General features: G+C 35.1%; 1 protein-coding gene across 1 annotated transcript; it reads right to left on the bottom strand.

Moving 5' to 3' along the window:
• Nucleotides 1-743: 743 nt before the first annotated feature.
• LOC138335345 (transmembrane anterior posterior transformation protein 1 homolog) lies at nucleotides 744-27,546 on the bottom strand. Its single transcript, XM_069284387.1, has 11 exons — nucleotides 27,385-27,546; nucleotides 23,499-23,629; nucleotides 21,434-21,558; nucleotides 20,662-20,824; nucleotides 15,313-15,448; nucleotides 11,998-12,095; nucleotides 11,078-11,228; nucleotides 10,447-10,556; nucleotides 10,020-10,079; nucleotides 9,344-9,489; nucleotides 744-5,329 (listed from the first exon to the last, which is right to left on the bottom strand). Exons 1-11 carry the CDS (start codon nucleotides 27,482-27,484, stop codon nucleotides 4,774-4,776), a joined length of 1,776 nt encoding a protein of 591 aa, XP_069140488.1. The 5' UTR covers nucleotides 27,485-27,546; the 3' UTR covers nucleotides 744-4,773.
• Between the last annotated feature and the right edge of the window lie 86 nt (nucleotides 27,547-27,632).

Raw genomic sequence — 27,632 nt, 5'->3', positions numbered from 1 at the left:
TAACCCTTAACCTCTACCCCTAGCGCACTTTGACCTGATATTGTCAAACTCTACAGTCACAAAGAGGGTGGAACTGAAACCAAATTTAATGAATCTCATTAGTTATGCGAGTTGACCTCCAAAGGTTAAAGATGCTGCACCACAGACAGAGCATTATAGATACTCATCTTTCTACTGAATAACATGTAAATGTATATCTAATTAACACAAAAAGATGTAAAATAACTTGATTTGCTTTTGGTGGATACGCAAACAGGATACGCAAACAGTACTTCATTCCATATAGGACATAGTGTAATGGAATTTTTTCGGGATAAAATTAATCATTTTTAAATATTTTTATCTTGAAGTAAAATTAGAAGCTCAAAACTTTTCAATGGTGGTAATGGTACAGAGTAAGTAACATTTGTAACAGAAGGAAAACACTAAATTGTCTGCTCCTGTTACTGTGTTTGATAGTAAAAATGCCATTCATCAGTGATGAAGCATCTTTAAAAAAACAGCTAGGGTATCTTAAAGGCCCACTACCTTTCCGTAATTTTTAAAACAGGAATATAAAACGAGATTGATAATTTTGTAGAGTGGCAAAAGTTATTAACTTATCATTAATACTTCATTTACCATCACCTTCTGAACAATTTAATCAAAATTAATAAAATGTTAATTTTCATAACAGGTCGTATTGTGTTTCCTGCCGTTGTCCTAAATACCGCGCAATAGTTGACTATCACTGCGCCACTCTCCACTGTTATCGTACATTAGACAGGAAATCTTGCATATTTTTGGAGTTGTAACCTCATCTTAGTCCATCGGTATATATTTTCTGATGTTATTAATGTTTTTTTAAACCTTTATATTTTCCTCCGGAAAAGTAGTGGGCCTATAAATGTACAAGTTTGTTATAACAAAATTAAACTGGAAGAACTTTTTTCATAGAATATCAAAATACATGTACATGACTTCCATTGGATTGTAGTTTTTTTTGTCATATTAACATGTATCATAAGGATTTACAGATACCAATAAGAATCTACAATTACATGAATGAAATTATGGCAAATAAGTGATGGTTTCAAAGTTATCACATAAATATTGAAACATATTTCTAATGGATAAAACTTAAAGATACTCCACCGCTGACAAATGGTAATTTTTTCACTAACGAAAACAGGAGCAGACAATTTATCATTTTTCTTCAGTTACAAAAGTTACTTACTTAACACCATTACCACCATTGAAAAGTTTGAGCTTCTAATTTTACTTCAAGTTAAAAATATGAAAAATAATTAATTGCATCTCGAAAAAATTCTGTGGCACTATATCTTATATGGAATGAAGTACTGATTGCGCATGCATCAAAGGCGAAATAAATTATTTTATGTTATTTTTTGTGTTAATTAGGCATATATATACACGATTAAACACCAATTATTGTTCAAATGATGAATATCATATATGCTCTGTCAACGGTGGAGCATCTTTAACACTATGTGCAGAATGTTATATATGATACAATATTGCAAACATACACACGTAGTTTATGATTCTATCACAGATTACAAACTTACTATTACTTTCTGTTTCCATTTCCTGAGAGTATAATAATTATGCTTTAAGCATGCAACAATAGCTATTGTACAATGTTTAAACAAAGACACATTTATATAAACAACTAGGAACTGGAAACGATCGATTGAATATCATGGAATTTGTCTGATACAATATAAATACAATGCAAAGTACCTTATCATTTATTACACAGTATGGAAGATCTTTTTGTCATAAAATACAAAGTATTTAAAATTGTAAAATTAACAGACGGTATATTTATTACATGTTGGTGTACATTGGTATTTAGGGTGGGTAAAAGATCTGTTGTACCATACCTCTAATATAAATAAATTTTGGAAATTATTTTTTGTTTTGGGTTCTCCCCCACAAAACCTGGTAAAACCTAACTGTACCATCATAAGAATGACATCATTATCATTGTGACGTCACAATTGTCGTGCCAGCAATCGCGGAAAACGGTTGTTCAAATGACCGTTCTATCAATGACGATAACGAATTATCAATTCATTATAGATGCAAAATCCTTTGGGATTTCATCATAAAATAAACCCAATGCCAACCGGACAGAGGCAAGTTCAACATGAAGTGCATTGAATTTGCCTCTGTCCAGAAAGATGTTCAATGCTTAACTGTTATCTCTTTACACTTACTAATTAAATGTAACTTTTTAATGTGTACATGAGATATGAAAATAACAATAAACATGTGCTCGAATCTGACAAGAAATCTAGATTAAAATTGCATGCATCCTTTGTGAAAATTCATAATATGTGAAATGGTGTTGTAAACATGTTGAAAGTATTTAAATTCAGAAAACATTCATCAAGAAAAGACTAGAATATCTACCATTATATCGCTGCAACATGGATATGGTGGCTGAAGTGAAATCTAAATAATTCTACTTTTTTTTGTCACATTGTGTAATAGAGTAAGTGCTTTTAAATGGTCTAAATTAAGTCAATCAAGTAATTTAAATTAGTATCACCCAAACAGAAATCACAGAAAAGCTTTGAATCCTGAAACAAGAGATCCCAGAGGGATCTTGGCGCCCACCAAAGAATGATCTACATCTGACAATAGAAAGAGGGATCTTTTCTCTGCTTTCAAACTTTTACTACATATGAAATTTGAGAAAGATCTTTTCAGTACTTTCTGAGATATATAGCACTAACAAACTTCAATTATCAAAATCCAAGATGGCTACCTGCAGTTGGCCATCTTGTTGACCGATCGGTCCCAAAATGCAATATGCAGGTCCTAGGAGAACCTACATATAAAATTTGAGACCGATCACTTCAGTACTTTCTAAGCGTTAACAAACTTCAATTATCAAATTTCAAAATGGTGGCCTGTCGGCCATCTTGTTGACCGATCGGTCCCAAAATGTGACATGCATAACTAGGGACCTAAGGGAACCTGCACATGAAATTTGAGACATATCCCTTCAGTACTTTCTGAGAAATAGCGGTAACAAACTTTACCTATCAAAATCCAAGATGGCGGCCTTGCGGCCATCTTGTTGACCGATCCGTCCCAAAATGCAATATGCACAATAAGGGCCCTAGAGAAACCTGCATGTGAAATTTGAGAGAGATCCCTTCAGTACTTTCTGAGAAATAGCGGTAACAAACTTTACCTATCAAAATCCAAGATGGCGGCCTTGCAGCCATCTTGTTGACCGATCCGTCCCAAAATGCAATATGCACAACTAGGGCCCTAGGGAAACCTACATGTGAAATTTGAGATAGATCCCTTCAGTACTTTCTGATAAATAGCGGTAACAAACTTTAACTACCAAAATCCAAGATGGCGGCCTGGCGGCCATCTTGTTAACCGATCCGTCCCAAAATGCAATATGCACAATTAGGGCCCTAGGGGAACCTACATGTGAAATTTGAGAGAGATCCCTTCAGTACTTTCCGAGAAATAGCGGTAACAAACTTTAACTATCAAAATCCAAGATGGCGGCCTGGCGGCCATCTTGTTATCCGATCGGTCCTTAAATGCAATATGCACAACTAGGGCCCTAGGGGAACCTACATATGAAATTTGAGAAAGATCCCTTCAGCTCTTTTTGAGAAATAGCGGTAACAAGAAATGTTAACGGACGGAAGGACGGACGGACGGACGGAAGGACGGACGACGGACCACGGACAAAAAGCGATTTGAATAGCCCACCATCTGATGATGGTGGGCTAAAAATTCATTTCTTGCTTTAAATGACTATACTGTATTCGCCGTCATTAGTACCCAGGGTGCTTTAAATAATTGTACCAAAAGGAGCACTTATTATTGAACCAAAATGTCATGGAAGAAAAATGTCAGCCATATTTTAACTTTTTCTGTTTTCATTACACATTAATCTGTTCAGTTTAAGATGCATAATTTTTAAGACATTATGTTGTGATTCACCTATATTACAATCTACTAACACTATACAAATATTGACTTTTTTTTAGGTTAATACGAGGAATTGTTAAACCTGAGAAAGGTGATATTCCCCGAGGCCGAAAGCCGAGGGAAATATCACCTTTCAAAGGTTTAACAATTCCTCATATTAACCTACAAAAAGTCAATAATTGTTTTGTTATATGAAACACTACAATGATACAAAATTTGCTACTTGTATTAAATTTGAAGCAAGGACAATACAATGACTAATTAAATCTTTTTTTTTTTAAATCTTCATCTATGTATCCTTAGCTGGTCCTTTTAGTACTTCTTCACAATAAAACTTACGAACATAAAGCTACATTTTAAATGTGTTAAAACATCTTTTCTAATCCAACCTCACGGTCTCAGGTTGACATTACATTTTGTCAAGACCTGTCCGAGCGGTCTAGGCCAATCAGAAAACAGCAAAACTCACAGTCATATAACAAAAGGTCCTGAAATATGGGATACAATGCTGATGTTATCACAGACACACATTGTAAAACATCATTCAATGGGAATTTTTATACTTTTCCTTCTCTATAAAGGGGATGGGTAGCCAATCACAGCAAATACAGTATCTTATTTTTATCATGACACATTAAACAAATTGATTGATTTTACTTTCATGTAAATGAATGATAAATCTCATCATTTTTTTTCGGATTGAAAAAATATATTGTGTTTGCTGTAGATCTAATAAGTTTTGATATCAATGTTGCAGCATTTAAAATAAATAATGAAACAATAATCAGCAAATCTATGTTATCAGTCCTGCGGAGGATTTCTTTGCCTTATATCACTGAAACCAGAATTAAAACAGGGAAAGATTTTTTCGTCATGTTTTGAACTGATTCTTTTCTCTATAATAACAGTTTCCTCTCCCACTGCGGTTTCAAAGTTCTTATCAGGCGGTACATCCGTTTCAATATATCTATCAGGTGGAACAGCTGTTTCAACATATTTATCAGGTGCTACAAAACCTTCAGAAAAAGTCACATTTTTCGTTAAAGGGCCCGACATGGTATTGATTTGAAACGGTGAATCTACTGAATCAAAATTACTAATATCTGTTTCACTTTTGCTGCGTGCGTTTTTGCCATTTTCTGTTTCTCTCTGAAGACCATTGCCAGCTGGAGTTGTGTCCCTTGATGAGAACTCTCCTGAAGTGGAGATCTGAATGTCAGACTTGGATCTGTGTATTGGAGACAGAGGAGGGACATCATGATAGGTATCCTCCACCTCTGGTGCAGGAACTTTTGCTGTTATCTCCGTCGCCTGGCCTAGGAGAATGATGCTGTTCAATACCTTGAAGGTTACCAAACTGAGAGAAAAGAAAATTGAAATATGTTTAAACTTTACTGGATGATGAATTTATATCTTTTAATGACTTACACAGAAATATCAGTTTTTGTAAGCAAATTTGTATTAAACACTATTCAGTAAACATGTTTTCTGCATGAAAAATTATGCAATTTCACACATACCATTATTTTCATGGGAAGATATTGTCATGATTTTGTGCAATATTGTATTTGCTAAATTTTAGAACAAAAGAAAATGAGCAAAGGGAAGGGAATTTATTAAATGGAATCCTTGAAAGCAATTTCCTAAAGCTTAAGATCAGAAACGCATACTTAATATGAAATCAAAGTACTGAAAGTACTGAGACTTAAGCCTCAAAAAAGTTACAAATCAAGAATTCTGATTTGCATTGATTATATCAATGATAAATGTCAATGCACAATAGCAAATCCATCAATTGTTGTCAAATTGCAATGGTAAAGAAATTGTTTATACACCTTTTTAAAGTTAATTTTCTATTTCCTTCTACTCAATACAAAGAACATGCGTTATGCGATACAATAATGTAATTGAAAGACATTGCAATTTCTAAGATAAATGAATTTGATATCGGTGAACAGCATATCATACACTTCATGTAAATTCCAAGTTGGAAAACTATGAATTCCAGCTAAAAGTGTTGTTTTATAAATGCAAGCACTCTTTTATAAAATGACAATTTATTTCATTATTCATACACACATATATTAGTAGCAAATCACAAAAAAGGATCCTTACAGAAGATCACTGGACCATGAGTCAATGATACATAAATATCACCTTCTCTCTTTCTTTTGAGAAAATGACAACAAAATGTCGTTTGTCACTCTAAATTTTGTTATTATGTGTACCTTTTATTAATCATATCCTTTAAATCCCTTTATGGCAATCTTCAATTTACTCTGACAACATCAATTGGATAGTATCCTACATCTAACTTCTTTGAGCATATACATATTATTTCTTTCATTCCGACATATTTAATCGAAATTGATTGAAAAGCTTTTTGTATCATTAGCAATCGATCTCCATGAAGCTAGAGCTCATCATGAAATTTGCCTCCCTCCAGTTGGTATTCATATTGACTATGAATGCCAACTGAATGCCAATGCTTAATATCTACAACCGGAACTCACTCGAGGATATCTGTACTTTACACAATATCATAAGCCACCTATATATATTTCAAGTTATTTTATAAATGTTGAAAATATCAAAATACGTTTTAATTTTCATGTATACTTTTCAAACCATCACTAAGGAATAAAAGGTTTTTTTAGGTATTTTATTTCAATATAAGTATAGAAATGATCATGCCACACATGTGTATGGTATATGGATTTCATGATTTTAGTGAGACCCCAAAAGTTGCATCTTTGTTAGGCTAGTGAGATGCAAACAACATATTTCACTTTGAACATTAGTTTACATAAATGTGATTATTTTGTATATTTATTGGAACTAAGAGATGAAAAATAATTATTATACCCAAAAGTATATAGCATTTATTCATATCAGTTTATAGCACATGATTTGTTGTACTATAACTGCAAGAACAGTGTATCCATATAGCTCAGATACAGTATAAGTCAACTGCATTGAAATTAGCATGTCGTAGGTCAACATTAGTAAAATTACATAGTTGAAATGTTACTGGATGTAATCCCTTAGACTCAAACCATACAAAGTACAGCTTAATTAAATCAAACATAAGAAATGAAATTGTAGTACCAAAATTTGACGTCATGGTCTGACTGTATGGACTTGTTTCACTTCACCATAGATGTAAATATAATAATTTTTGCAGTACTGCCACAAATAATAATGTAATTCAAAATGATTTTTAGTTTCAAGTTATACTGATTATATGACACTAAGATACACCATTCTGTTTTTACAATTATTGTTATTATAGTGAAAAAACTTATAATTTCCTAATGATATGAGTAAAGTGGAACTCTTTTACCGTAATAAGAACTCGTAGGGACCAAGATAAAACTTCAAGTTATCCGAGTGTTCGAATTAAGCGAGTTCTCATGTCTACTGACGATCTCTTTACTTGGTATATATTTACTAGTTCCATGTCGTAAAACGATGTGAAACAAGAGATGTCAAAATCGCCAATGGTAGTTGCAAAATTATAGCAATTAAACTGAAATATATATTTTGAAGTGCCGTTCTACGGCAGATTTTGGAAAAAGAAATCAACATCTTCGGCGATCTCGTTGTCCAAAAAACCTCATTTCTAATTATAAGAACATTTTATGTATGATTTTTGTCATTCGGACCAAAAATTCAGTTAGTATTATCTGAGTTCTTCGAGTTTTCCGAATTCGAATTATTCGAGTTCTTAAAACAAAGATAAAGAGGGAATTCGGCCGGGACCGGCAAAGTACTTCGTATTAAGTCAGGTTTTCGAATTATCCGAGTTCGTATCATCCAAGTTCCACTGAAATTCATTATAAAAACATTAAGCTGTTAGGCAGATTTCCATTCCCCAGAAACAGATACTGTGTGTTATAGAAACTTAATTCTAAGCTTTGTGTATCTATCAGCAGTCAAATGTCTTAAATTGTGACCGACTTTAATATAGATTATTTCAAGAATATTCAACTGATCACAGGAAAACCATACTGGGTGTATGTTTTGTTTGACATTCTTTTTAATCAAAATTCTTATAAATAAAAGAAAAGATTTTAAAACAAAGAAAGCAAAAGTCTTATATTCATTAAAAAAACTTTTGACCTACACTCTTGTATTGCTCACTTATGTAAGCAAAACCATGCACACAATAGGGCAGCCTTATACTGTCTTTTATCTCAGATCTGTTTGTAAAAACATTATTTAATGTACACAGAAAAAAACACTTAGATATGTAAGTTAGATGGGGCAGTCACCAGTGTGTATAACTTGTGTGGACAGCAGTCAGCTGGAAGGTAAGGTACTAGCTGCTGTGTATTAGGTGCCACATTCAGGCACAGAGGGAGTATGGAGGGGGGAGAGGGAGGTGTAGTACACAGTATAGGTCAACAGCATTTAAATTAGAGGAGAGGGGTGAGATGTAGTACACAGTATAGGTCAAGGGCATTTAAATTAGCGTGTCATAGGTCAACGGCATTTAAATTACTGAGTTGAAAGGTTACTGGAAGTAGTGCCTTAGACCAAGGATTTATAAGTGAGAAGGATTCGTGACTGTCTCTTTACATTACTAAACACCACGCGAGACGCCTATGAACCGGGAATAAAAACCGTTTTTCTCAACAAATACTTGTCTTATCGAGTCAAACGAAACACCATTGTAAAGTTTATTAAATTTCACGACGTATATTACTTGCTTTAAAGATGGATTATTTAGAGGATATGTCTTAAATTTTCGTTAAAAATAATCGACAGCTCATGAAATGACGGCCCCGCTTCAGAAAGTAAGACGGTAACCCTCGCACCCGCAAGCTACATCAAAGGCTGCGCCGGCGGATATCAAAGGAAAATCAGTCGTCGCCCAACGTCACGGTCAGTGCACAAACACAAAAGCGCCTGCCTTGGACTTCCCCAAAACCCAGTGTGACTTATCCTTCTCATATACGTCCTTGCTTAGACTCAAACCGTACAAAGTACGGCTTAAGTCAAAAAAACTTTGCCCGTTAAAATATGTGCCATTAATTGACTATATAAAAAGAAACCATTATTTTCTGTAGATTTCTTTTTACCAACATATTTGATAAATAAAAGTGACAATGGGAATAAATTCATGTACCAAGTGATACCCTGTAACATTTGTGCAATACTAGAATCTCCAGTGGTGATAGAAAGTAACGTTTTGTTATCTTCCCGCTGAAATGACGTTAGCTTGGGATATCATCTTTTAACCTTATTCTATCACCATTAGAAACAATAGTCCCACACAAAGTCCAATTTTGACCTTCATTTTTTTTTTTTTTTCTTTGTATCATTATCATTTTATCATTGTTGCCGATCAGACATGATCCGGACTTACCACAAGAACAGAAGGAAGACTATTAGGGCTCCGGTCGAACCTGTGACCTTGAATGACTTTGTACAGATCCTGACGAGTAGACAGGCCAAAGGTAGCGGAGTAAATCCCATCCTTCTGGCCACCATGTCGGAGTAGTCAATATACGCCTGGAAATTTTTTAAGATATACAAATGTATACATATTATACATCTATAGAATATAAATCATATATATGTATTACTACATGTACATCTATATTTAAACATAATACAGTGTACTTGTATGTAGTGTACTTGAATACATTTGTAAATGTACTAAATTCATGCTCGTGTCATACAAAATTTTAGAAAATTATTTCCAGTGTCACAAAAGTACACATGTTCAATTTTGAAAGTGTCGTAAAAATGAAATGGTTCAATTTCAGTTTGACTCATTCACCCCTGAAGACACATTTAGACTCTTCTAAATCAAAGACGAGGCTAGTCCAGTTGGATTTTCAGGGATGAATGAGATTATGAAGCCTATGGGCGGCAGAAATTTTTGTCATGGCAATCCGCCAGATTACATCAATCTATCAGGTCACCATCTTGGATTTTTGAACGTCTGTCATTGTCGTGATAACCATAAGAAAATATGAAGGTCATCTGTTGATCTCTTTTAAAAATTTATTTCATAAGTTGTAAGAGACAGCACTTACTCGACTCTGTCTGTTGGCGATCATATCCTCTGAGAGTCGTTTCTTGTATGAATGATATATCTGTAAAGAAATGAAGTATTGTTAATTATATTGAGTTGAAACTTGTAGACGAATACAAGTTCTATGTACAGTGAAATCTGCCTTAGTGGCCACCTCTGTATAAAGACCACCTGCTTAATAAGACCACTTTTCTAGGATTCCAAATGACCAATTTTAACACAATTTAACCTGTGTATAAAGATCACCTGACTAAGAATACCATTTTTCCTCAATCCCTTGGTCTTTATAGACAGATTTTAACTTTTGATAAATGTTTTTTGCATATTTTGACAGCTACATTATAAATCTTGAACAAAAGAATCCTTTCTGTGTCTATTACATTCTAATTTTGCAACAGTTTATATAAGTAGGTAAAATTAAAACTTACATCAGCAGACATTTCATTGAACTTGAGGATGAAGGCATGTTTGACCCAGTCTACCATAAACTCAGCACAAAACACGATGACAACATCCGGAATGATCACCCAAACATGTTCTGTCAAGTAAACAAAAAAACATTTACATCACAGAACCTTTGATGAAAATTTATTTCAGAACATTTGAAGAAGATTCTGTGAATATGACCTTGACATAAACCCTAAAATGACCTTCCTCAAACCACATTTGACCTTGTGGGGTCATTTTTGTACCTCAAACATTTAAGGATTTTATTTCATTGTGAAAGGCATTCACTTTAAAGTCAGTCATGGCATGATCAAACTTCAAAGTACAACATCTAAGGTCATTTTGAATAATTGTGCAATAACCTAAAATCTCATAATATGCAAGTATAACAGTTATTTAATATCTTATAAATACGGTTACATTATCTGATTTTTGATGTACAAAATCTTGTTAAACAATTTCGGTAATTAACACATTTTCAAGATTATTACATGTATCAATACAAACATCTAATTTTATATCAGTATTTTAACATGAAAAAAAAATCATAAAATCAAAATGGCTTCATTCATTTTTACTAACAGCTTCTAGCAGTAGTAACACAATTCTCACCTATATTCCAGGAGAACTCGGTCATGTTCTGTATGAAGACAACAGCTAGCAGTACCGTGTAGTGGAATCGTTCCTTCACATCGCTACATGAGATGTGATACAGCAGTTCCTTATCTATCTTTCTAAATAAGCTGCCTTTTATTTCTACAAACTGTAAAATCAAATTTCCTTAAATGTTGAAAAATAACAACATTTCTTCTGTTTCCTTTTTATTGAGATCTAGATCCAATAAATGTCCAGAGCACCCGTTTTGAATTTTCAGCATGGTTACAGTATAAATGCAGTATGATTACAGCATTGCAGTACATGTTGCAACCATGCTTTTATTTTATATCAATTTATGAAGCATGGTTGCAGCATGTGCTGTTAAGAAACTTGGTAATGGACATTCATGCTTTAAAGTCTGCAGCATGATGTCAGCATACATAGCATAACATATGCTGCAAATGCAGTACATGCTGCAAATTAGTAAATATTTTTGCAGCGACCCAATTTTGCGATGTCATGACTAACAACATTTTTTTAATACTGAAGTCACATCCTTCTACTTCCCTGTGCTTGAATCATTTTTTATGAGGATTAATTTTCACACTACATGTAATTATCTTATTGCCCCGGAAATGCTCAAAATTTAATCGCACACAAAAATAAGTTGGTTTAAATCTGTTCAACATGGAGTCTGAATACAACAAATAGGACATGATGGACTCCAGATATATGTGAATGAGAATTTGAATTTCTTCATACACTTAGAAGCAATGGTTACCACAGTAATAATACTTTCGAGTTTTACTAACTGAACTGAGCAGATGAAATTCCTCCAGGCTATGCATAGCACTAGGAAAGGAATTCTTGGTCAATACTAGATTTTTTCATGACAGCATTTTTGTATACAGACTATAGTGATATATTGTACTTACATTGTTTGACATCATGATGGTGAGAAGAGCTTTATTGTGCGAGTTGAAGGCGACGTTGAGCACGGTGGCTTGGAACAAGATCAGCATACAGTGGATGACTATGTGTTAAAGAACTTTAATACATTTTCTTCTTTATTTAGATGACTATGACAGAAAGTTAAAATTTGAAGGACTATAATATTTTCAGATTAAAACTGTTACTTTTCACCCTGAAATTGGCAGTGAAACTTATATTTAAATACAGTTTATATATGCTCCACCGCTGACAAATGGTATTTTTTCACTATCAAAAACAGGATCAGACGATTTAGTATTTTTCTTCAGTTACAAAAGTTACTTACTTTACACCAATACCACCATTGAAAAGTTTGAAGTTCTAATTATACTAAGTTAAAAATATAAAAAATAATTATTTGCATCCCGTAAAAATTCTGTGGCACTATATCCTATATATGGAATGAAGTATTGATTGCGCATGCACCAAAGGCAAAAGAAATTATTTTATATTATTTTTTGTGTTAATTAGACATGTTTATACATGATTAAACACCAATTATTGTTCAAATGAAGAATACCATTTATGCTCTGTCGGCAGTGGAGCATCTTTAAATAAGAAAAGAGGCCCACGGGCCTTAACGGTCACCTGAGTTAGAATATATAATGAAACAAATAATAAAACAAATGAAAGACATAAAAACACTATATGCTCTATTGCTGGGCCTTGAAGTTGCATGGTCAGTGATTTATAAATTTGACCTTTTTAGACTATGAAGAGTATTTGCTTCCATCAAACCTGTGAACTTAGAGGTATTTTTTGAAATTTTAATCAATTTGACCCTGTTTGGTCCTGCCCCTCTGGTCCCCCAGGGGGTCATCGAGGACGGATATGGATGTTAAAATGCTATATCTTAGGCTAATAATTCTAATCAAGTTTGACTAATTTCCTATGAAAATTGGGCAAATAATGTTCACAAATATGTTTTTCCTATATAAACTAAAGTAAACTTGACCCCTCCCCAAGGGGTAATGTAAGACCCCAAGGTCATATAATTCACAGTTTTTATAAAACACCTGAAGACCTTTCCATCTATAATTATTTGATTCTACTATATCCAGAATTTTAGAAGATTTTTGAAGTTTTAGCCTATTTGACCCTTTTTTAGCCCCGCCCCTCTACCCCCAGGGGGTCAGCCAGGACCAATGTGGATATGATATTAAAATGCTATCTCAGGCTAATAATTCTAACCAAGTTTGACTCATTTCCTATGAAAATTCAGCAAAAAATGCTCTTTAATGTGTATTTCCAATATAAACTATAGTAAACTTGACCCCCTCCCCAAGGGGAAACAGGAGATCCCAGGGTCATATAATTTACAATTTTTGTAAAGGACCTTAAGACCTTTCTATTTATGAAAAGTATTTGTTTCTACCATTTCCAGAATTTCAGAAGAAGATTTTTGAAGTTTTAGCCTATTTGACCCTTTTTTAGCCCCGCCCCTCTGCCCCCAGGGGGTCGGCCAGAACCAATGTGGATATGATATTAAAATGCTATCTCAGGCTAATAATTTTAACCAAGTTTGACTCATTTCCTATGAAAATTCAGCAAAAAATGCTCTTTAATGTGTTTTCCCTATATAAACTATAGTAAACTTGACCCCCTCCCCAGGGGGAAATGTGAGACCCCAGGGTCATATAATTCACAATTTTTGTAAAGGACCTTAAGACCTTTCTATTTATGAAAAGTATTTGTTTCTACCATTTCCAGAATTTCAGAAGAAGATTTTTGAAGTTTTAGCCTATTTGACCCTTTTTTAGCCCCGCCCCTCTGCCCCCAGGGGGTCAGCCAGGACCAATGTGGATATGATATTAAAATGCTATCTCAGGCTAATAATTTTAACCAAGTTTGACTCGTTTCAAATGAAAATTGAGCAAAAAAATGCTCATAAATGTGTTTTCCCTATATAAACTATAGTAAACTTGACCCCCTCCCCAGGGGGAAACGTGAGACCCCAGGGTCATATAATTCACAATTTTTGTAAAGGACCTTAAGACCTTTCTATTTATGAAAAGTATTTGATTCTACCATTTCCAGAATTTCAGAAGAAGATTTTTGAAGTTTTAGCCTATTTGACCCTTTTGACCCCGCCCCTAAGGCCCCTGGGGGTCAGTCATAGAAAATTTGTTAATAGGATTAAATGGCCATCTCATACTGATAATTCTGACAACATTTGACTCATTTCCTATTACAAATGACCAAATAATGCGCAAAAAAAGTGTTTTCTCAATATAAAGTATAGTAAACTTAACCCCCTCCCCAGGGGGAAACTAGAGACCCCAGGGTCATATAATTCACAATTTTTGTAAAGGACCTTAAGACCTTTCTATCTATGAAGAGTATTTGATTCTACCACATGTGTGAGAAGAGAAGAAGATTTTTGAAATTTTACTCAATTTTACCCCTTTTGGCCCCTCCCACGGCCCCCTGGGGGGTGGGGACCATATAACTCACAATTTTGATTGGCCTTATGCCTTAGAAGGTTTGTGCAAAATTTCATTGAAATTGCTTCAGCAGTTTTGGAGAAGAAGTCGAAAATGTAAATTGTTTACGGACATACGACGCACGACGCACGACGACGGACAAAAGGCGATTAGAATAGGTCACTTGAGACTTCGTCTCAGGTGACCTAAAAAAATGTATTTTGATATCAATGATATTATCAATAATGTTGTAGGATTTTAAGGTTTTCTACAAAACCTTGGTTGGACAGAAGATGTTCTAACATATTAATATTAGTCTCCATCTCTAAGTCACAAGTCTGAATCCCAAGTGGGAAATTGCCAGGTACTGACCACTGGTCAGTCATCCTTTTCCAGATACACCATGGCCAGCTTCCTCCACCTCCTAACCTGGCACATCCTTAAATGACCATGGCTGTTAATAGGATGTTAACTCATACACCCCTGAAGATACATTTGTACTCTTCTAATTCAAAGACTGGTTGAGTTCATTATGAATTTTCAGGGGTGAATGGGTTACACCAAACAAATAAAACTAAACCAACTAGTGTATAGAGGAGTCACATTGAGCAGATGACACATTGACATTGAGCAGACGACACATTGACATTGAGCAGATGATACATTGACCTTGATAAGACGGCATATTGACGTTGAGCAGACAACACATTGACGTTGAGCAGACGACACACTGACGTTGAGCAGACGACACACTGAGGTTGAGCAGACGACACACCATGTATGACCCTTTGCACTAAGCTATCTCACATGTCTACTGTAATTCTGCCATAAGGATACTGACATAAAGCACTGCCAATATTAAGTGAGGCAGCACACCAAAATGTTGTCTCTTCTTATCTCGGGGCTCCATCGCTGTCCAGTACAGGGCGTCTAAAATGTCCTGTCCAAAACTGGAGAACAGACGGTCAGCCATCTACAAAACAAACAAGTCAAGATCACAACTTCAGCTATTTATTGATAATAAATAGTAGTTTTTGGAGCTCATCTAGCTTGAGTCCAGAACTCATATATACCGTATCCTTGATATCTGTAAGTACTGAATGGCCAATGGGACTCATCAAAATTTCAAAAATTAATGAATGTGGAAATATAAAATTTTATTTAAACAAGAGGCCCATGGGCCTTAACGGTCATCTGACTCATTGCACAAAACAACAAAGTCACAGTATAAAGTATTGGTTAACGATTAATATAAACAATACAAGGAACTCCTTAGTTGAATATGTAAGTTTCTGAAATAGGTTAATGTCATTTGTTGAACAAACTTGGTAGCCCTTCATCCATATATGGTTGTAACCCATTCATGGATTAATATGAGGAGTCATCAGATTTTAAAGCCAAATTTCAGCAAAGCTCCCATTTTTGACCTCCGCCGTACTATCCCCATGGGTCTTAGCTCGGTCCTTTATAAAATATGATTGTCCTCACCTAAAGTTCCCCCTTCTGAATCAATTAAAACCCCTATAGACCAATTTTCCTTGAGATCGGAGACTGAAACCTGAAAACAGGAAGTGGGCCAGCGGCCATCTTGGAATACCAAAATCTTTACGAAAATGTTTGCATGTTGTTCGGCATCAATTAAAACCCCTATAGACCAATTTTCATTGAGAACAGAGACTGAAACCTGAAAACAGGAAGTGGGCCAGCTAAAATTAAGAAAATTTGCCCTTTTGGGGCCCAAACCCTCAGCCCCTAGGGGTCGGACCAGACTCATTTATATAAAATATGATTGTCCTTCCCCAATGATGTTTCACACCAAATATGGATGAAATTCATCAAAGGATGAAGGAGGAGTAGGATTTTAAAGCTAAAATTAAGAAAATTTGCCTTTTGGGGCCCCAACCCTCAGCCCCTAGGGGTCGGACCAGACTCATTTATATAAAATATGATTGTCCTTCCCCAATGATGTTTCACACCAAATATGGATGAAATTCATCAAAGGATGAAGGAGGAGTAGGATTTTAAAGCTAAAATTAAGAAAAATTGCCTTTTGGGGCCCCACGCCTCAGCCCCTAGGGATCGGACCAGGCTCATTTATATCAAATATGATTGTCCATCCCCAATGATGTTTCATTCCAAATATGGATGAAATCCATCTATGGATGAAGGAGGAGTAGGATTTTAAAGCAAAAATTAGGAAAATGTCCCAATTTGGGGCCCACCCCTCAGCCCCTAGGGGTCGGACCAGGCTTATTTATTTAAAATATGATTGTACTTCCCCAATGATATTTTACACCAAATATAGATGAAATCCATTCACGGATTAAAGAGGAGTAGGATTTTAAAGCTTAAATTAAGAAAATTTGCCCTTTTGGGGCCCCATCCCTCAGCCCCTAGTGGTCAGACCAGGCTCATTTATATAAAATATGATTGTCCTTCCCCAATGATGTTTCACACCAAATATGGATGAAATCCATCCAAGGATAAAGGAGGAGTAGGATTTTAAAGCAAAAATTAAGAAAATTTGCCCTTTTGGGGCCCCACCCCTCAGCCCCTAGGGGTCGGACCAGGCTCATTTATATAAAATATTATTGTCCTTCCCCAATGATACTTTACACCAAATATAGATGAAATCCATTCAAGGATGAAAGAGGAGTAGGATTTTAAAGGAAACAAGAGGCCCATGGGCCTAAACGGTCATCTGACTCATGGCACAAAACAACAAAGTCACAGTATAAAGTATTGGTTAACGATTAATATAAACAATACAAGGAACTCCTTAGTTGAATATGTAAGTTTCTGAAATAGGTAAATGTCATTTGTTGAACAAACTTTGTAGCCCTTCATCCATATATGGTTGTAACCCATTCATGGATTAATATGAGGAGTCATCAGATTTTAAAGCCAAATTTCAGCAAAGCTCCCATTTTGGACCTCCGCCACACTATCCCCATTGGTCTTAGCTCGGTCCTTTATAAAATATGATTGTCCTCACCTAAAGTTCCCCCTTCTGAATCAATTAAAACCCCTATAGACCAATTTTCCTTGAGATCGGAGACTGAAACCTGAAAACAGGAAGTGGGCCAGTGGCCATCTTGGAATACCAAAATCTTTACGAAAATGTTTTCATGTTGTTCAGCATCAATTAAAACCCCTATAGAACAATTTTAATTAAGATCGGAGACTGAAACCTTAAAACAGGAAGTAGACCAGCAGCAATCTTGGAATACCAAAAATCTTCAAGAAAATGTTGTATGTTGTTCAGCATCAATAAAAACCCCTATAGACAAATTTTTCATTGAGATCGGAGACCGAAACCTGAAAACAGGAATTGGGACAGCTAAAATTAAGAAAATTTGCCATTTTGGGGCCCCACCCCTCAGCCCCTAGGGGTCAGACCAGACTCATTTATATAAAATATAATTGTCCTTCCCCAATGATGTTTCACATCAAATATGGATGAAATTCATCCAAGGATGAAGGAGGAGTAGGATTTTAAAGCTAAAATTAAGAAAATTTGTCCTTTTGGGGCCCCATCCCTAAGCCCCTAGGGGTCAACAAGGCTCAATTATATAAAATATGATTGTCCTTCCCCAATGACATTTCACACCAAATATGGATGAAATCCATCAAAGGATGAAGGAGGAGTAGGATTTTAAAGCTAAAATTTAGAAAATTTGCCCTTTTGGGGCCCCACCCCTCAGCCCCTAGGGGTCGGACCAGGCTCATTTATGTAAAATATGATTGTCCATCCACAATGATGTTTCACAACAAATATGGATGAAATCCGATGAAGGAGGAGTAGGATTTCAGAGCTAAAATTAAGAAAATTTGCACTTTTGGGGCCCCATCCCTCAGCCCCTAGGAGTTGGACCAGGCTCATTTATATAAAATATGATTGTCCTTCCCCAATGATGTTTCACACCAAATATGGATGAAATCCATCCAAAGATGAAGGAGGAGTAGGGTTTTAAAGTAAAATTAAGAAAATTTGCACTTTTGGGGCCCCACCCATCAGCCCCTAGGGGTCGCACCAGGCTCATTTATATAAAATATGATTGTCCATCCACAATGATGTTTAACAACAAATATGGATGAAATCCGATGAAGGAGGAGTAGGATTTCAGAGCTAAAATTAAGAAAATTTGCACTTTTGGGGCCCCATCCCTCAGCCCCTAAGGGTTGGACCAGGCTCATTTATATAAAATCTGATTGTCCTTCCCCAATGATGTTTCACACCAAATATGGATGAAATCCATCCAAAGATGAAGGAGGAGTAGGGTTTTAAAGCTAAAATTAAGAAAATTTGCACTTTTGGGGCCCCACCCATCAGCCCCTAGGGGTCGCACCAGGCTCATTTATATAAAATATGATTGCCCATCCCAAATGATGTTTCACACTAAATATGGATGAAATCCATCCAAGGATGAAGGAGGAGTAGGATTTTAAAGCTAAAATTCAGAAAATTTGTCCTTTTGGGGCCCCATCCCTCAGCCCCTAGGGGTTAGACCAGGCTCATTTATATAAAATATGATTGTCCTTCCCCAATGATGTTTCACACCAAATATGGATGAAATCAATCCAAAGATGAAGGAGGAGTAGGGTTTTAAAGCTAAAATTAAAAAAAATTTTCACTTTTGGGGCCCCACCCATCAGCCCCTAGGAGTTGGACCAGGCTCATTTATATAACATATGATTGTCCTTCCCAAATGATGTTTCACACCAAATATGGATGAAATCCATCTAAGGATGAAGGAGGAGTAGGATTTTAAAGCTAAAATTAAGAAAATTTGTCCTTTTGGGGCCCCACCCCTCAGCCCCTAGGGGTCGGACCAGGCTCATTTATATAAAATATGATTGTCCGTCCCTAATGATGTTTCACACCAAATATGGATGAAATCCATCCAAGGATGAAGGAGGAGTAGGATTTAAAAGCTAAAATTAAGAAAATTTGCCCTTTTGGGGCCCTGCCCCTAGGGGTCGGACCTATCTCATTTATATAAAATATGATTGTCCTTCCCTAAGGATGTTTCAACACCAAATATGGATGTAATTCACTTAAGGGTTTAGGAGGAGTAGGCTTTTGTATAAATAGTTTTACGCACGACGCATGGCGGACGGCGCACGACGACGGACGAAACACGATGACAATAGGTCATCCTGACCTTCGGTCGGATGACCTAAAATTAAGAAAATTTGTCCTTTTGGGGCCCCACCCCTCAGCCCCTAGGGGTCGGACCAGGCTCATTTATATAAAATATGATTGTCCGTCCCCAATGATGTTTCACACCAAATATGGATATAAGCCATCTAAGGATGAAGGAGGAGTAGGGTTTTAAAGCTAAAATTAAGAAAATTTGCACTTTTGGGGCCCCACCCATCAGCCCCTAGGGGTCGCACCAGGCTCATTTATATAAAATATGATTGTCCATCCACAATGATGTTTAACAACAAATATGGATGAAATCCGATGAAGGAGGAGTAGGATTTCAGAGCTAAAATTAAGAAAATTTGCCCTTTTGGGGCCCCATCCCTCTGCCCCTAGGGGTCGGACCAGGCTTATTTATTTAAAATATGATTGTACTTCCCCAATGATATTTTACACCAAATATAGATGAAATCCATTCACGGATTAAAGAGGAGTAGGCTTTTGTATAAATAGTCTTACGCACGGCGGACGGCGCACGACGACGGACGAAACACGATGACAATAGGTCATCCTGACCTAAAAATTATTGAATGTGGAAATATAAAATTTTAAATCGTAATTCTTTATTCTATGATTTCTGATTTCAAGACAATAAATTTTATAAAAAGAGCAATAATGAATTTCAGGCACATATCTATGGATTGTACAAAAGTGATTCAACATGCTTAGTCTGAGATCTACGGTTTATCATAATATGCTATAATATAATTATATAAAACATCTGTGAGTGACATGTCTGCTCTTAGTGGCAATTTTACAAAACTTAAACATGCAGTTTACCCCTGAAAATTTCATTTATGAAGTCATCATTTTGCTTAATATTGATATTATAGCAAAATTAACCCATTCAGAGTCAGTAAAAAGGATCCTGATTTCAACAAGCAAATTTCTAAGGGAGACAACTCTCTTGCATCTTTTGTATAAGTCAATTATCATAGTATAATCATGGGTGATGGGTGTATCCTCCAACAACCTACCTCCAGCATGTTGAAGAAGACGTAAAGTTTGACGATGGCTTGACCTCGCACCAGATGGTACATCATGGACGTGTCGATGTAGTTCATGATGAAGAAAGAGGATAACAGGATGATACCCTTTAAAATGTCACAAATCTGAGCTGGTTCTAAAAGGTTTGTAGATCTGCAAACACAAAATATATTCAAAAAAGGATATAAAGATATTTAATGATAACATACAAAACTGTGTTCATGATTTACTCATACAATAATAAGTCTCTAAAGGCCCAATATGCATTTCTGTCTGATTATCGGTATTATGGTGATTCAGAAGAATTTTGAAAAAAAAAACAACATAAACATCCTGTTGTAAATCATGCAAAATAAAACACTCTAAAGCACTCAGAGGCCCTCTTATCAAAATTGAAAACATGAAAGGGGCTCATTAAAAATTAAGCTCTACCAACATCAGAATCTGACCTCAAAAATTAAATTATGCTAATTATAAAGAGAACCTATATACATGTACATATAAGAAATAAAACCAATAACGACTGCCTTGTTTACCACACATTTACATTTCTTTCAAACGAAAACAAGTCAGTCGTTTTTTGGGTTTTTTTTCTTAAAGATTTCGTACATTAGGATTTTTCTTCAAATTTATTACATGTATATTGGGGCAATATTATTATTGGGTCAAATATTTTATGTATACATATATTTTTTTTTTTTTTAAGCTTATAGCGTCAAATACGGTATATATGGAGACTTTGGCCATCATATGGCAGCTTACTTTGGCATGAGGAAGCCACAAGGATGTGTGATGATCTTCAATAAGGCCAGAACAATCCTCAAGGGCAGGAATGTAAATATAAACAGGAAAGCATCGACTAACTGGAAGTACCCGAAAACAATGAACTGAAAAATAAACAAAACATTTCTGATTATACTAATATTATAAACAAATACATAACAATATTAAGATATTTTATTGTATTTAAAACATAACTTTGTGTACTGTGAACCAACTTTCTTTTGTGTGCAATTTACTAAAATTGCAAATATCACAATCCAAGTTAGTAAATAAACAAAAGTTTATCTTTGCCAATTAATGCCTGTCCCATTTATAATGAAAGACATTTCCATTCAATTTTCAAATCTCCATATGGTAATATTTGCCATTTTATTTTGAAATTTAAAATGCGAAATTTAATAGCTGCAAAAGAAAGTTGGAGTACAGTATATGGAAGGTACCATGCAGCATTTACAGTATAGAAATATCTAAGACAGACATGCCCTCACACCTTCATATAATGTTTTAATAATAATGTCAAAAGTAGACAGCTAGCTAGGGCATGATGGGATACTATATGTAGGACACAACATGACAGACATGTGTAATTTCCTACAGTACTAGTGTGACTAACAGATTAGTTTTTCATATCCAGTAGAAATTTCATAACTCATACATCTCTAACTATAAGGCACAATAGGTGTCATATTAATTACCGTGATTTTCAACATTTTGAACTTTTATGAAGGTGGTTTTTGATAGCAATATCAACTTGAAACAAGAGCTGTTGGAGAACAGCAAAGCTCGCCTATTCAGAAGAAGTTGATGTTCAAGTATTTACTATTTAAACATGGAAATATGACAAATTAACAGACTCAAAAACCCCCTAAAGGGCCCTAAATTGGTTGTATTATCACGTTCAGCATCCATACACATTAGGAAAATAAAATCATAAACATTTATGATGACTTAAGCTTAAACAATTGACGAAACAGAAACTTGCTCAAAAACTTTCACGTGAAATGGGACGCCAATGCCGACGCTGACGCCGGGATGACAACATAAGCTCGAAGAGGCGAGCTAAAAATAAATGTTAATGGCAGAACACCTGTTTGACAAATACATGGTTTAATATATACTATATATTTGGTGAAACGTGGATATATATCTGTTCGAGAAATAAGGGGTTTTCAACAAGTTAGAGCTAGAGGAGTTATACTGTACTTAGATAATGTAAATGACATTTGTAGTACTACTATATGGTCCCATTGACTTTGGGTTTTAACAAGGTTTCAAAGTCCCTTTTAAAGATGCTCCACCGCTGACAAATAGTATTTTTTCACCATCAAAAACAGGAGCAGACGATTTAGTATTTTTCTTCAGTTACAAAAGTTACTTACTTTACACCAGTACCACCATTGAAAAATTTGAGCTTCTAATTTTACTTAAAAGTTAAAAATATGAAAAATAATTAATTGCATCCCGAAAAAAATCCGTTGCACGATATTCTATATGGAATGGAGTAATGATTGAGCATGCACCAAAGGCGAAATAAATTATTTAATGTTATTTTTGGTGTTAATTATATTTATATAAACACGATTAAACACAAATCATTGTCCAAATGATGAATATCATTTATGCTCTGTCGGCGGTGGAGCATCTTTAAACTTTACTTATTTTACATTGATTGCGAAACAAGTTATACAACTTTAATATGCAAATGACTTTTGATGGCAGGGATATAAGTGCACGAGGGGTCTTAGTGTGGGAGGGTACCTGTAGAAAACAGGTAGATCATGTTCATGCAGGCAGGTGACCCCTAACCTTTTCACACCTGTGCTGGTTATCAAACCCCGGCCGGATAGGTAAAAGGCAAGCAGCTTAACCACTACACCACCCGATCACCCAAAGTGTTAATAATAAACACTCTTACAACAAATTAGTGGTTTTAACATAGTAAGTTTCCGTCCCCTGTCAAGGTTCCTAGAAGATGTCTATAATATGTGCTCTAGCTATAAAGTGATTTTCTTAGTCTCAACAGATTTGTTACCCATATTATTACCTTTTCTAACTCTCTAGGAGTTTTCATAAATGTGTAGACTCTCTGTCGCCGTTCAGTGAACTTGTCCTTGTCTCTCTCTAGCATATATCCTCGAGTTAGTTCGGATATTATATACCCAAATACTGAAATTTCTGAAAATAAGTAAGAAACACTTATAGAACAATAAATCAAGATACAATTAAAAGTTGACAATATACATAATAAGAGCAAATCTTTGTTCCAGTAACATGTACGTAAGCAAAAGTAAATACTGTGATCAATGACCTGCTTGCATGGATGGCTAAATTTTTTTTTTTTGTATTTCCAGTTTAAAGCCCCATTATGTTTTGGGGTGAAAAAATATCGTCATAAAGTACCAAACTTTGCTGAATAGTAGAGCATATATCCTTATGAAAATATCTGCTAATAAAAAATGCCCAACATTTCCATGTTTTTAAAAAAACTATAGAAAACCCCTCTTCAGAGAGGGGGAAATCCGTAGTTCCGCCCCAGAGCCAAAACAATCTAGTACGCATGCGTAGGCACAAAAAAGTGGAATTTCCCTAACAAACTTCAACATCGTGCATGGCGAACGCACTGAAGACTCGCCAAATACGTGTCAGCGAACACACATGGGTCCGTTCTTCACCACGTGCACGTTCCTTCAAACAACGACAATTTAGCGGTCAAGTTGCATTGCTCGATCGCGATCGACTGCACGTTACGATCCCACGCATTCCACGCGTGGACCTACAAATACATGTTGTACATGCATGTATTTACATGTAGTTTCTATATAAAACTAGGCTAAAACTATTCAAAAAGTGTTTGTTCTTGAATGGAAAGCAAGCAATTAACAAAATTATAATTACAATGGTATTTGCTGATCTTATGTATTTTGTAATAAAGATTTATAGATGCCTATAGGGTCTAATCTAGTTTTGTTGAAATGTACATCGAAACCGTACACACGTTTGTGTACATCGAAACCGAACACACGTACGTTTGTGTTACCTGATGAGGCCTCCCACGGGATGACTCGCCAAACTCGTAAACAAATGAAAGTAAACACAAACACGCCATGTTGTTACCTGCTATATAGATATACATACAAACATACGAAGTCTGCAAAACCTACATGTTCTACTCCATCGCAGACCGATCGCGAGCATGTACATGAAACTTAGACCAGTGTTTGAGACAACATGTAGGGTCAACGATGATATCGGCATTATCGGATATATCAATGACAAGTGATCATGATCATGAATTACTAACTGAGTACAATCCACATTGTAGCATAAGATCATTATTATGAACTTTGTAATTACTACATGCATATGCTACATATAAAGATACATGTATATGAATCACAGGTGTTTGGCTCTATAGACTTTTTTTTTCTCTATATATGATATATACATGTACAAATGTATATGTAATACTGTGTCAATATATAAAGAGAGAAAACATGTCTATAGAGCCAAACACCAGTGCATGAACCACATATGTAGGCCAATGTGATTAATTTTATCTCATAATTCATTGCATGCACGGGACAGGAAAAGGAATGCATGTACAAAATGTAGAATAGTTTGGTTTGATTGAATAGTACTAATTAAAAAATGGAGTATAAAAACAGTCCGTTAATGATTTCTATACAGTTCATCAAGTGAAGAAGATCTGATGGAAAAGTATACCAAAACAGCTAAAGAAAACCTGGATCAGTCCTTCATTAAAAGCAGAGAAAATGGGGAAAATATCCGTTTAAATAAGACTGGTTAAGTCCTAGCAGGCATCACGAACTTATTTTTTCTCACATATTTTATACAAATCGAACTTTTCCTATGAAAACAAATGGGCTGAATGCTAATAAACATAATTCACGTTCAGCGTAAAATGGAATGCACACTCGTGAAATTAGAGAAAATTCAGTTTCAATTTCCTTTTCCTTTTTACTACGTACATGTAAGAATTACGTACCGACGGCAAATGATAGTCCACCAGGTAGTGTTGTGTCTTTTTAATGATGAAACTCCAATAGTCTGACAATATTTATATCCCCTTAGGTCACTCTAATACTGACGTTTGTACTAATATAAATGCGAGTCTTCGCTCCGTGTACATAAAATTGTAGGCCTATATTTAAAAATGCCCATACGATAATTAGGACTCATGCACCTGGTAATCACTATTTGATGTATATAATGATCCTTTTCTAAATACACGAAACGTAATCGAAAAACATTTAATCAGCAGTTAATTATATAGAAATGAAATCTCGACAGGTATCGGTATATAGATACAACATACAGATTGATGTATCTCGACTAGCGTCGATTCCAGTGATCTTTCATCTATATGTACATGCATGTACTATCACATATTTCATAGACGAATATCGTTATAAAATACCCAAAGAATAAATAGAAAGCAGTTATAATACATGTATATAGTAAGCTATTAGTCCACCTCTTTACGTATGTTTTAAGTATTTAGATATACTGTGCTCTCCTTACTCTCAAATTATGAATAGATTAGTAGCATCATGGTATTTATTTATCTATATATATGTTTGGATTAATACTGTATTTATCTCAAATTATTACACGAGAGGAAAGAAAATCAACCAATCATCACCAAAAATGACACGGCCACGTGTTTATATTTGTACGATAAAATACCCCATATGGTGCCCCATGTATGCATTTTCACTATTTACATCCACTATTTTTCGATTAATACATATTTTGTATTAAGCTTTATATAAACTATATGTAACCTTTGACAGGACACATTTATAATCTGTGGAATCTAATATGTATCATATACTAAACAATTATAGAACATTGTATTGCTCATCACCGTTTCCTCAAAACTGCCCTCTGTCTCGGCCATGCGTGTTTTGTTTACTATATCCGGGTATCGAACACATACGTATACACGAGGTATTTTTAACTATGCAAATCAACCCGTTCTATTCTAAGAATTCTTTACTAATTGATTATTGCTTAATTATCTTCATTGTAAAGAAACCAAATAAAGAACCTTTCATAAGGGATGTTAATGTATATTTTAGCAAAGTTTGGTGAAAGCATAATGGGACTTTAACCTGTTCCAGTTATGCGTTTCTATGGTACTGATCTCGGCAGTAAATATATATTTAACTAATGCATTAATAGGTGTGATTAAACATTTTTAGTTATTTTTTAAATTATAATAATAACTCTTTTGAAAATTAAAAGCTATGGAATGCAGTCAATATCCACCGAGCAAAGATGAGCCCAAGGAAAAATGCCATGCTTGATTCACATTATATTATCCCTTCAGCGCCCATATGTACATATAGGCCCCCACAACAGAATCAGGGCTGCCAAGAATAACAACATGGCAGCCCTTTAAAATTGGCCTGTGGGTTAAATGGTGTCTAGAATTTCAAATCACTTATATACTGTATATATGGCTATCTGAAAATTGTGATGCCCTTTTTCATACATATTTTTTAAAACAATTTTATCCATTTTCATTTCACAGAATTCTGCATTTGCGTAACAAAATGATCCCTTAAATGCAGGACTGTTAATCAATTACAGGACTATCCTGCATACACGGGAGGGTCCCTAAACTGTTTAATCCTCAGTCATTTTTCACAATACATTTTTTTTTTATTTTCCCATCTCTTAATCTTGCTTTTATCGAACATTAAATTTTTTTTTTCGAATTTAAAGTCACTGGCATTATTCCCAAAACAGTGAAAAGCCTAATATTTTCAATTCGTTTACTGTGTAGTATATGATCGCATATGATGAAGCCATACACCTGGCCAGCTGGCAATCGGGACGAAAGATCCAGCTGATATAATCAGGTATTTTCTACACAACTGCCAAGACAGTTGTGGTTTTCTTACTTTCCGGTTTATTTGGTTTTGATGTGTCATTCTGCTTCAATTTCTCTGTAACATCTTCCATGCTTGCCAGGTTTTCAATCTCGGGGGCATTGGAGCTCATGGTCTGCGGTCAAAAATTGTACTTCTTTTTCACCATATAAACAGGCTTGGTTTGTTAGACGCTAAGTTGTGAAAGATCGTCCGATTAAAACGTTTTTGTGATCCCAATACAATTAAGACTCTTTTCTACTCTTTTCCACAAAAGAGTT

Source organism: Argopecten irradians, chromosome 11 (assembly GCF_041381155.1).
Source record: "Argopecten irradians isolate NY chromosome 11, Ai_NY, whole genome shotgun sequence".
Lineage (NCBI taxonomy): Eukaryota > Metazoa > Mollusca > Bivalvia > Pectinida > Pectinidae > Argopecten > Argopecten irradians.
Note: the sequence above shows the minus strand (reverse complement) of the source record. Positions and strands in the feature narration are given on the sequence as shown.